This window comes from Porites lutea, chromosome 11 (genome assembly GCF_958299795.1).
Source record: "Porites lutea chromosome 11, jaPorLute2.1, whole genome shotgun sequence".
NCBI classification, from domain to species: domain Eukaryota; kingdom Metazoa; phylum Cnidaria; class Anthozoa; order Scleractinia; family Poritidae; genus Porites; species Porites lutea.
In genome coordinates this window covers 20,428,585-20,437,920 of record NC_133211.1, presented here as the reverse complement: position 1 = coordinate 20,437,920, position 9,336 = coordinate 20,428,585, and the positions used below count along the sequence as shown (strand labels likewise).

The 9,336-nt window shown below is 40.2% G+C and overlaps 1 protein-coding gene across 1 annotated transcript; it reads right to left on the bottom strand.

Annotated features, from left to right (window-relative positions):
• Positions 1 to 6,376: 6,376 nt before the first annotated feature.
• LOC140953317 (uncharacterized) lies at positions 6,377 to 9,336 on the bottom strand. Its single transcript, XM_073402810.1, has 2 exons — positions 9,258 to 9,336; positions 6,377 to 7,815 (listed from the first exon to the last, which is right to left on the bottom strand). Exons 1-2 carry the CDS (start codon positions 9,334 to 9,336, stop codon positions 6,512 to 6,514), a joined length of 1,383 nt encoding a protein of 460 aa, XP_073258911.1. The 3' UTR covers positions 6,377 to 6,511.

Below are 9,336 nucleotides of genomic sequence, written 5' to 3'. Positions count from 1 at the left end.
CTACGCAGGCTAGCGGCCCGGCCAAGAAGCGCAGTCAAATTTTTGCAACCATCTCCTCGATGTAAACTTTTCTGAGACGCAGAGAAGGTTGCCTAACTATAGGGAGGTTAGAAGCCCATGCTCGGAAAGCCAGGGGCATGAAACAATTAAGCATAGGGACAATCAGAAGATTAAGGAAATGATAATCAATCAAAGGTAGTTCAGTGCGGAGAAATTAGTAGTTACATATTTTCCCAAGCGGTCCATACTGATGACCAGGAGAGGTAAATTAGCCAGCTGCGCCACAGACGAAAGGCTATAGTGTGCTTCAAAGAACGACTTTGCAGCAGACAATACTAACCGAGGCTCGTGTAACATTATGTATCGGTCAAATCGAAGCTTCAACATCCCCCCCGGGCATACCACGGGCATTTGACACCTTTGCCGTCCCGGGGTGGAGGGAATTTGGTTATCAGAGTCTTCCAGGGGTAGGGAATTTGATCCCCATGCGTTAGGGGTGGGGAAAGCATTGCAGAAAAACATTACACTCACGGACTAAAGAAAATTGCTTAGTTATTCAGATCCAGAAGGCACTTTGGAGAAAATTGGAACCCTTATTCAGCCGTAATAAAGAGGTCAAAGAGGTCAAAGAAAATGCGCTTGTATCAGAGGGCAGCCTCCTGCCGACCAGAAACAGAGGGAAAAAAAACTTTATTGGAATAAGCAGCATTTTGGCATGAGGTAAAAGTCGTGTGGGCCTACCACCCCCTTTTATTGCAAAATCCTACTTTGGGGTGGGGAATTTGATCTGCACCCTCGATTTCATGTGAAATCTCTGCGGCGACGAGCTATCATGGACGCGGTTCAGTACTGTTAGAGGATTTTCGTGGAAAAGATGAGCTGTGGCCAATTGGTAACGAGGAAAGGGCTTAAACAAGCTTTGTGCTGTATTTGAAGGTATTTAAATTTTAATATTTTTAATATGGATTCAGGCTCTGAATGTATGAATGTATTAAGTTGTGTTTACAATAAAATACAATACCTATACTGGCGATTCAATACAACAATACAAAATAAAATAAAATAAAAAGTTCAGGTCAACTAGTTTGACCTGCCGCAAGTATGTAAATTAATAAGGTGAGCGATGATGCATATCAGTGAAATTGTCATGATGTAGTAATCTCAATAGGTGAGATTTTTTTTTATAGAACTCTTTGTGTGTTGCATGACACACGAAGAAAAGCTGAGCGTTCAGTGACCTTATAGCAGCGATTTCCGCCGCTTTGCACGAGACTTTTGTTCGTAGAAAATACGCTAAAGGTGTTTCTCAGTTTTTGTTATTGTGAATGCTAATTATTTGCTGTATTTATAAAGATTTTGTTCGACAATTGAAGGCCTTTCCGCCGTCCTTCTGTCATTTTGTGCCTATGAAATGTCCCTGGGGTGGGGGCATTTGATCGCCTGAATAGACCCTAGTGTGGGGCATTTGAACGGCATTTTGGCCCGAGTGGGGGGGGGGGAATTTGAACAATAATTTTCAAAAAAGTCAAATGCCCGGGGGGGATGTTGAAGCTTCCATTTGACCGATACATTAGCACCCTAGGAACACCTTCTCATACTTAAATTTTATTTCATTTCTGTAATTTAGTCTAGATTCTTCCTTACCAAAGAGTTTCTTTTTGCTTTTAGTCCCCCCCTTTTTTTGCAGGTGTTTAACATCTGAATTTACCGGAGTGCTCTACATTCTTTGCCAGCTTTTTTTTTATTCAGTGAAACTGATTATTTCCCTTCTAGAGTGTTGGAAGAAAAATTCTAAAATGAAAAATGTCTAAAGTGTTGGAAGAAAAATGTTGATTTTACGTGAATTTTGCCTCTCATCAGTAAGACCCAAACTTTTCTCATCTCCTCGACTCCATGAGCTGGCTCTCTTAATTAAGCAATTCTTCGTGTCAAAAGAACTGTCACCTTTCCAGCACCGATCCAAGAAGCTAACACTGGTAATATCTGATCTATTTGTCTGGCTACACTGTGATCGTAGTGAGTTTGCAGATCCTTGATTTTTTCGCGACGTAGAGGGTGACGCTGAAATCGGGATAGCTTCGATGAAAAGTCCGCTGGGTTCTGCTTCTACCTTGCTTATTTGTGGTTCAACCGAGGCTCTTTGGTTTGTAAAACCACTGAATTGTGAACTGGATTCATCTTTAGTCCATGCGGGTCTTTTTCGCCGTTCATCTACACGCAACTGTGGAAGAGAACTGTAGCGCGAGTAATGAATACACGGACGATTCGTTTCAACAGTTTTGCCGCTTGGGGTAAAATAACCCACATTATGATCTGTTACCGCAATTCGTGGAATAAGCAACTCATTTTCTTGCATCTTTAAGGTCGCTTCTTTGCGGTTGTTGTTTGAAGTTTCGTGTACAAAATAACCGCTCGCCACACTTGGCACCACCATAGCTTTGCCTGGATGACCTGGTTTTGGTGTATCTCTCTGTTTACCGGTACCTTGAGGTGATATAGTGCCATTGTTTACACAAACAGGTGAACTCTTACACCCTTTGGAAAGCTTTTGTAAAGTCAAATCAAACAACTTTCTTCCTCTACGTTTACTGTCCGACTTTTCTGATGAAGTTTCGAATTGATCCGAAGACTTCCGAGCGCCATGATAGCCATTTTTAATCACTTCTCCTTGGCCATTAACTTTCGAGTGAGCCTTGCAGTTCTCGTTGCTCTGTTTTCTCTTTCGTTTGTCACATTGCACATTATTTCCATCGTCTAGGTAATTCAATTTTGATCCTTTACGGACAAGGGCAAACAATAAGCCCTTTGCCATATCAGAGTGCCAAGCCCAGAAAAACTATTCAACTGACTTTTAAAAAACACAGCAAACAACTCTCCGATATTTCATATCCTAAGGAGTAACTTTAAGTTATTGTAGCTGCGTAGCCATATGCAAATCTACTCGCCACACTTAGCATGTTTATATGATGCATGGCGATGCAGTAATGAATGTAATTGTCCTGTTCTCGCTAGGCAATTATTTCTGAACAAAAGCTGGCCGTCAAACAATTAAAGAATCATAATTTTACGGACGCATACTATAAAGGTTAACGTCAACACTTCCCATTCTGTGTAAAAATCATTTGTATTTAATCGCGGCAGAGACAGCGTGTCATGTATTTCAGTCCTTCATGATAATCCTCTTAGTTAACAAGTACTTGGGAAATACACTTACGTACGAACGGTATGACGTTCGTTTTCGAAAGTGGTGGTCTAATATCGGTCGATGACTCATCTGTTTTGCTTGGCAAGTGTTCACAAGAGGGCATTTGTTGAGGGAAGGAGAAGGGCCAAAAAAATGTCTTTTCTCGCTCCTCAGCTGGAAGGCAAATTTGGAAACTGCGCATTTTGGGAGTAGTTTAAAAACTTGCAGACGATTTTGTAAAAATTTGCCTGAAAAATAGCCAGCGAACATTGCAAGTACAAATTGTTGCGGCAATTAAATTCTGCGGTTTCCTAAACCGTTGCTAGAATAACATTTTTGTCCGCAAATACTCGTCTGGTTCTTTAAGCCGGGTAAGATGTGCGGGTCATTTCTCGCCCGTATTGAAAAGGCTTCATTACACTTGAACACTGGTTACTATCACCGAATTCTTAATTGTCTTTCCTCTTGAACATTTTTTGTATAGGTATTCAACAGCCGAGGGTTAATTCTTTGCAGTTGAATTGTTTTATCTTGTTTACTCTGTCCTTGTCTGCGTGACGAATAGTGAATCTTTGTAATTCTGTCTAAATTCACAGTTCTTTACATATTGCGAGTTATTCTCTGCAAGCTGTATAAAAAAACTAGATAGGCTTATATGAAACGATATCAGAAGCGTTCTGTTCGACAATGCCATTTCCTTTTCTTAAAAGCGCCACCACAAGGCAATATCACCGACAAAAAAATTGTTTTCGAGACGTTGTTTCTACTATAGTTGATGACCTGTAGAGGTAGCGAAGCATAACGTTTTAGCTAATAAGCAAGAGATATTACAGATCAGTATATGCAACCCTTAATTGTATTGACGACTTAAATCTCAGCGCCTGCACCAACTTAATTGTAGGACATTCAGGCTATGTTCACCCTGTACTATACTGGATTGCTATTGCGCCGGCAATAAAACAATGCCGGATAGGGCTTCTGTTGACGCGTAAGAACGGTGATTTCGGCGCGATTTCTGTAGCCTGCGAGCAAGCTCTTCTGTTTGGGCGAGTGAAACGAGTCTCGCGAGAACGCGCGAGCAAACGGCGAAGCCCAAATAGGAGAGCTTGCTCGGAGCGAAGGTGTTCTGCACCGATCTCTAAAGTGGAGAGTTACACGTCAGAAAGGTGTTCATATCGGAAAGTTTTTCGTGTCGGCACGAAAGGCTATCCGGTATAATGTGAACATAGCCTCAAAGAGTTGACAAAGTTCTCCGTTCTCGCCTTCGACTAAGATTCAATGAAGGCTCACGAAACGCTTCTTTTTGAAACAAAACAATAGTCACAAAAATAAAGATCAAAGGCGGTTAATTATTTTTCCCAGAAAAAAAATGTCAGACCCAAGGTTAACTGCTATGGCGGAAGAGCTCAAAGGTTCGACGTATCGTGGCAATTGTAGTCGGCGGCTTATGTAGGCTAGTTGCTGAGCACGTTGTACGTTCTTAAGGACCCAAAGAACACAAGAACTAACCTGTACTTGAACAAAAATGTTGCTGTATGTATTCGTCTTCAAATGCGCTCACTTTATTATTTGTCAAGAAGTTCATGAAGGGCTGACACGTAGATGTTGCGGTTGAATTTTTCTCTGGCTTAAATTTTGGTTTTCTTTGCTTTTGGAAATGATAATGAATGCACATGAGCTTACAACAAAGACCTTGGAACATCCAGAGATACATGATGTATTTACTATCCCGATCTGTTTAAGAAATCAAGGCTCCAGGTTAACAAATTATGACAAGTGTTGTTTCATGAGGTTTGTCCATATTATTATGCAATAAAAATTATGATAAATAACAGTAATGAGTTTTTGCTCGAGATTATGACCTTTTATGTTCATTGGTTTTCCCTAATTAGGCAAAAGCTACTCCGAAAACGATAGAATACATTTTATTTCCAATTGAATTGCTGTCATTCTTGGTAAAATCATCAATATCCACTTCACTTTATTTTGAGGTGATGTTACACGGGACGATTTGCAAGGACGATTTTAAGCGCAACGCAACCTTGTAACATTGTTGCAATATTGTTTCGAATAGCTGAAACATTGTTCCAACATTGCAACAATGTGTTCAGCCATAGTTAATTGAGTGGAATGGTTATGAAACCCGTCAGACTCCTTTGTTATATGTTTTTGTGGACCTAAAAGTGCACAACGTTCAAAAGAATTCCTATCATTTTGATTGTATTGACCAATCAAAACGTTGCATTAATTTATTCCGTAACAATTTGCCAACAGAAAACAAAGGATTGTGCACTTTCAGGGTGCTTCCAACATAAACTGCAGCACTGTTGTTTTTATCATTGATGTTTGCCGCTTTTCATAACCAGTCTCCTCTAATAACTATGGTTCAGCGAAAAATCGTCGGTTGCAAATCGTCCCGTGTAACATCACCAGTTCACATACTGTTGTGCTTACCCTGGGTGCCCGGCAGAGGGTTTTTTCTTTCCTATTTCCTGATAAAATAGTACTAGAACGGACCTCTGGAGTCAGGGTACGTTGTGCTTAACTAACTGATACGTTATTTTCAATTTTTATCTCTGTCAGTGGAAGACCTTCTTCAATTAGCCTTTCAGTTTTATATTTCCAAAGTCTTGGCCGTCAGCACACAGACTGAAAAATGTCCTTTATGTAACCTAAGTTATAAGAGAAACTTTCATTTAATGGGCCAACGATTCTAGTGTTCTCATATCAAAAGATGTTATATTTCTCAGTGAGCTTCAGTTTAATTCACCCTTCTGTTGGCCAGACAATCTTTAAAACAGTTATAGGTGACAGTACACCGTGAGATAAACGATAATAATTAGGCATTGTCCTCTTAAATATCTATATCTTCAGGGCTGTAAAAGGTTGACCAGCACCACCACGTTCCTGAGTAAGGCTCGTTCTAATCCGTGAGCGTTTTATACAAAGTACACGAAATTTTTCGCTGTCTTCATAATTCTGTTAAAGACGACACCGTTATCAAAATCTGGCTTCCGTTTCATGTATTTAAGGTGAAAAACACGGATCAATTTTTTTAAAGTGTTAATGTTCACTTAGGGGAGGGGTAGGTGGGCAGTTTCGTAGAAACCTAAATGATCCAAAAGCACAAGAAATGAGAAACGGTGCTTTCATCCAGCGACTCAGAAAAAAAATTCCGAATTCTCTAAACAGGACTGTCGAACCTGTGACCTTGAGGCTACTATTTCAGTCTAGGTGCTATACCGTTGAGCTACAGGAGACCCTTGGGATCTAACAAGGATAAGAGGAACTGTTACTTTGGAGTGATAACACGCCCTTATTTTGGGATTATAAGACGCGCTCTGGCAAACCTTCAAATTCATCTGGTTCTTCTCTGACTTGAGACCTTTTCCTCCTCGCTTTTCTACTCTTCTTTTCTAGCATCAGTTCTTGTATATGTTGATATATTCTAATTCCCAACATCGCACTCACAAAAAAGTTTATCGCCGACTGCCATTTGCTTATTTCTGTCACTTTATCCGCCCCAACGCGACAAGAGAGAGGCTGGACGTGTGAAATGATGAAGTAGCCAAATAAGCACGTCATGCTAAAGAGAACTTTGAGCAAGTTCTTTCGCTGCCAAAACGCCTCGGCGAGTCCTTGCACAAGAGAAAATGACGCGGCACAAATCCACAGACGGGTTTCTTCACCATTTGTGCAATTCACGGGACCATTTTCTTCAACGCTGTCAACAAGTCTAACAACCGCCGTCCAAAGTGTAATCAGAAAGACGGCATAGATTCCTGTAGGTAGCCACGGTTTGTCATCAACAGATACTTCGCTGTCTTCATCATCATGCAAATCAAGCTGAACATCAAAAATATCAGCTTGGCTGGAATTCCGCTTTATTTTCTTTCTGCTTCGCTTTTTGGCTTCCACAAAATCGTACGCACTCCTTGATCCCGAATGCGCAGGAATACTGTCTAACGTTCGTAAAAATCCTTCACCATCCCCATTACTTAAAGTCCCTCCGTGGCTAACCGTTTTTTGAGCTGTTGGGTGTCTGGTTCGGTTTACTGGTTCGAGGTGCCGCGAGGGGCCGATATTTCCATTCACTTTCCTGTGCCTTCTGGGAGAAGTGAAAACACTGGCAGCCGCCATTGCCGTGACATGATGATTCGATACTCGACCCGTAGGAATGGACCTCCGGCGGGTTACTCGTCCCGCAGTCTTATTATCCCTACCTACTAATAACTGAGCAGGAGACGACAGTTGTCGAACTGGAGTTGACGCACGGCTTGAAATACGTCGCGAAGGACTAGGAGACACGGAACTGTTTGGCATAAAACGTGAAGGAGATGGAGCACGACGAGCATCTGACTTTGACTGATTTGGTATTTGAAAAGTTGGTGATGGCGACGAGGTTCGACTTTGCATCATGTGTGTGGGTGAAGCCGCGCGGCTGGTAGACACGTGACGGATTAAACGTGGAGTACTTCCGGTGCTATTTCTTCGCTGAAGCTGGTTTATTAGTCCAGGATTAGATTTATCCCGCGACGTGTTTTCTCCATGAATCTGGGCAGTAGTATTTTGAACGATGAGGTCACGTGAGAAATTAAGCCCTGTATTTTCAACTTCTTGCACCATAGCTGCTGAAAGAAAATTTATGTCATGTTTAAAAATACAACATAATCTATCTGTAGCTATCTTGAGGCGTGCAAATTATACCGAGCGGCGCATATGTTGTGGTTCAGTTCAATCCTTACTATATAATGTTTTAGAGGTTCTAACGAAACTTATCTCAGAGAAAGAAATTCGTGTCTTCTTGTTTTGGAAGAAGCTATTTAATTTTTTTTGTAGAAAAATCGATTTTGTCGAGAACTTTAAACAGCAAATATTGTTGGCGGTACTGAGATAATAACATTATCTAAAATATAAGAATGACTGGTTGGCTCCGAATTCAATTAAGCTCATAAAATAGCAACAACAATTCAAGAGCAGCAACAGATTTTAATCCTGTACACTGAGCTATTAGATAGTTTTGTCAACATCTAATCGATTAAGGATCTAAATGAAGTGTTTTGCGTAGAATTTTAAACCGTTTAAAATTGTAGATATTAAATTCATATATCGATCTACATTGTACCGACTATAGGAAATAACGCAACCTAAAGCATCGCTTGATGAATCGCGGTTTCGACGCACGTGTCTGCTTTATCCTTTTTTAAATTTTCTGCCAATATATTGAGTTTTAATTGGCTTCTAGCTTTACTAACTAATGCTATGCTTACTATGTAACAGGTTGCGTTTAGCAAAATCGTTCTTGGTCCTTTGATTCAGTATCGCTTTTGACATGGAGGGTTTCATCTTTTGCCCGATGTAAATGAAACCTTTCATTAAAATTTCCAAATATAGATGGTTTCATGTTAGAAAAGTGGAAGTAAAACCTGGTGGAAATAATCAATAACTACAGAAACCGCAAACTAGGATAAATATAGTTCAACTAAGAATTATAAATCTCAGTGCGACATCTAGGATTCAGGTAATACGTCTGTGAACTTCCACAGTTGATGGATATGATCTGAGATATTATTTGAGAAACGTACTTTAGCTGTCTCTACCTTACACCATTCTGTCATTTGTTCCCTACCGTTTCGTTTATGCAAAAAAGTACCATATAAGATTAACAGTTTTACTTTAACTATCCAATGTGCCCTACAAAGCAACTTTTACTTAACTTTCGGTTTAGCAATTTCGACCTTGTCTTGAACGAATTGAAGTATTCTCCTGCAGCTTTATACTTTTTATGCTTTATTGCATAATATGTATTTGTTGTTTCCAACTAGACAATAAGCTAGTTTTTTTCTAATCGGAGATAACGTTGAAGTTGTATTCACTGACAAAGTTTTCTTTCAACACTGCGTTAGGTAAGGCTGTGAATCAATGTTCCAGTACTGAATACACAAATGTATATATCTTATGTACCTCGTTCTTCGGAAAGCGATCACTGAGCGACAAAAGTTGGGTTCACAAATGTATGTGGTTGATCACGAACATCGAACGGTAATAATCAATTGATTTTTCATAATCGTACCTTCCTTTCTTGATTCAAAGTCTTCTTGAAGACTCTCGCTAATGTCAGTTACGTGCGTTCCGGAGTCAGAATCTGCCAT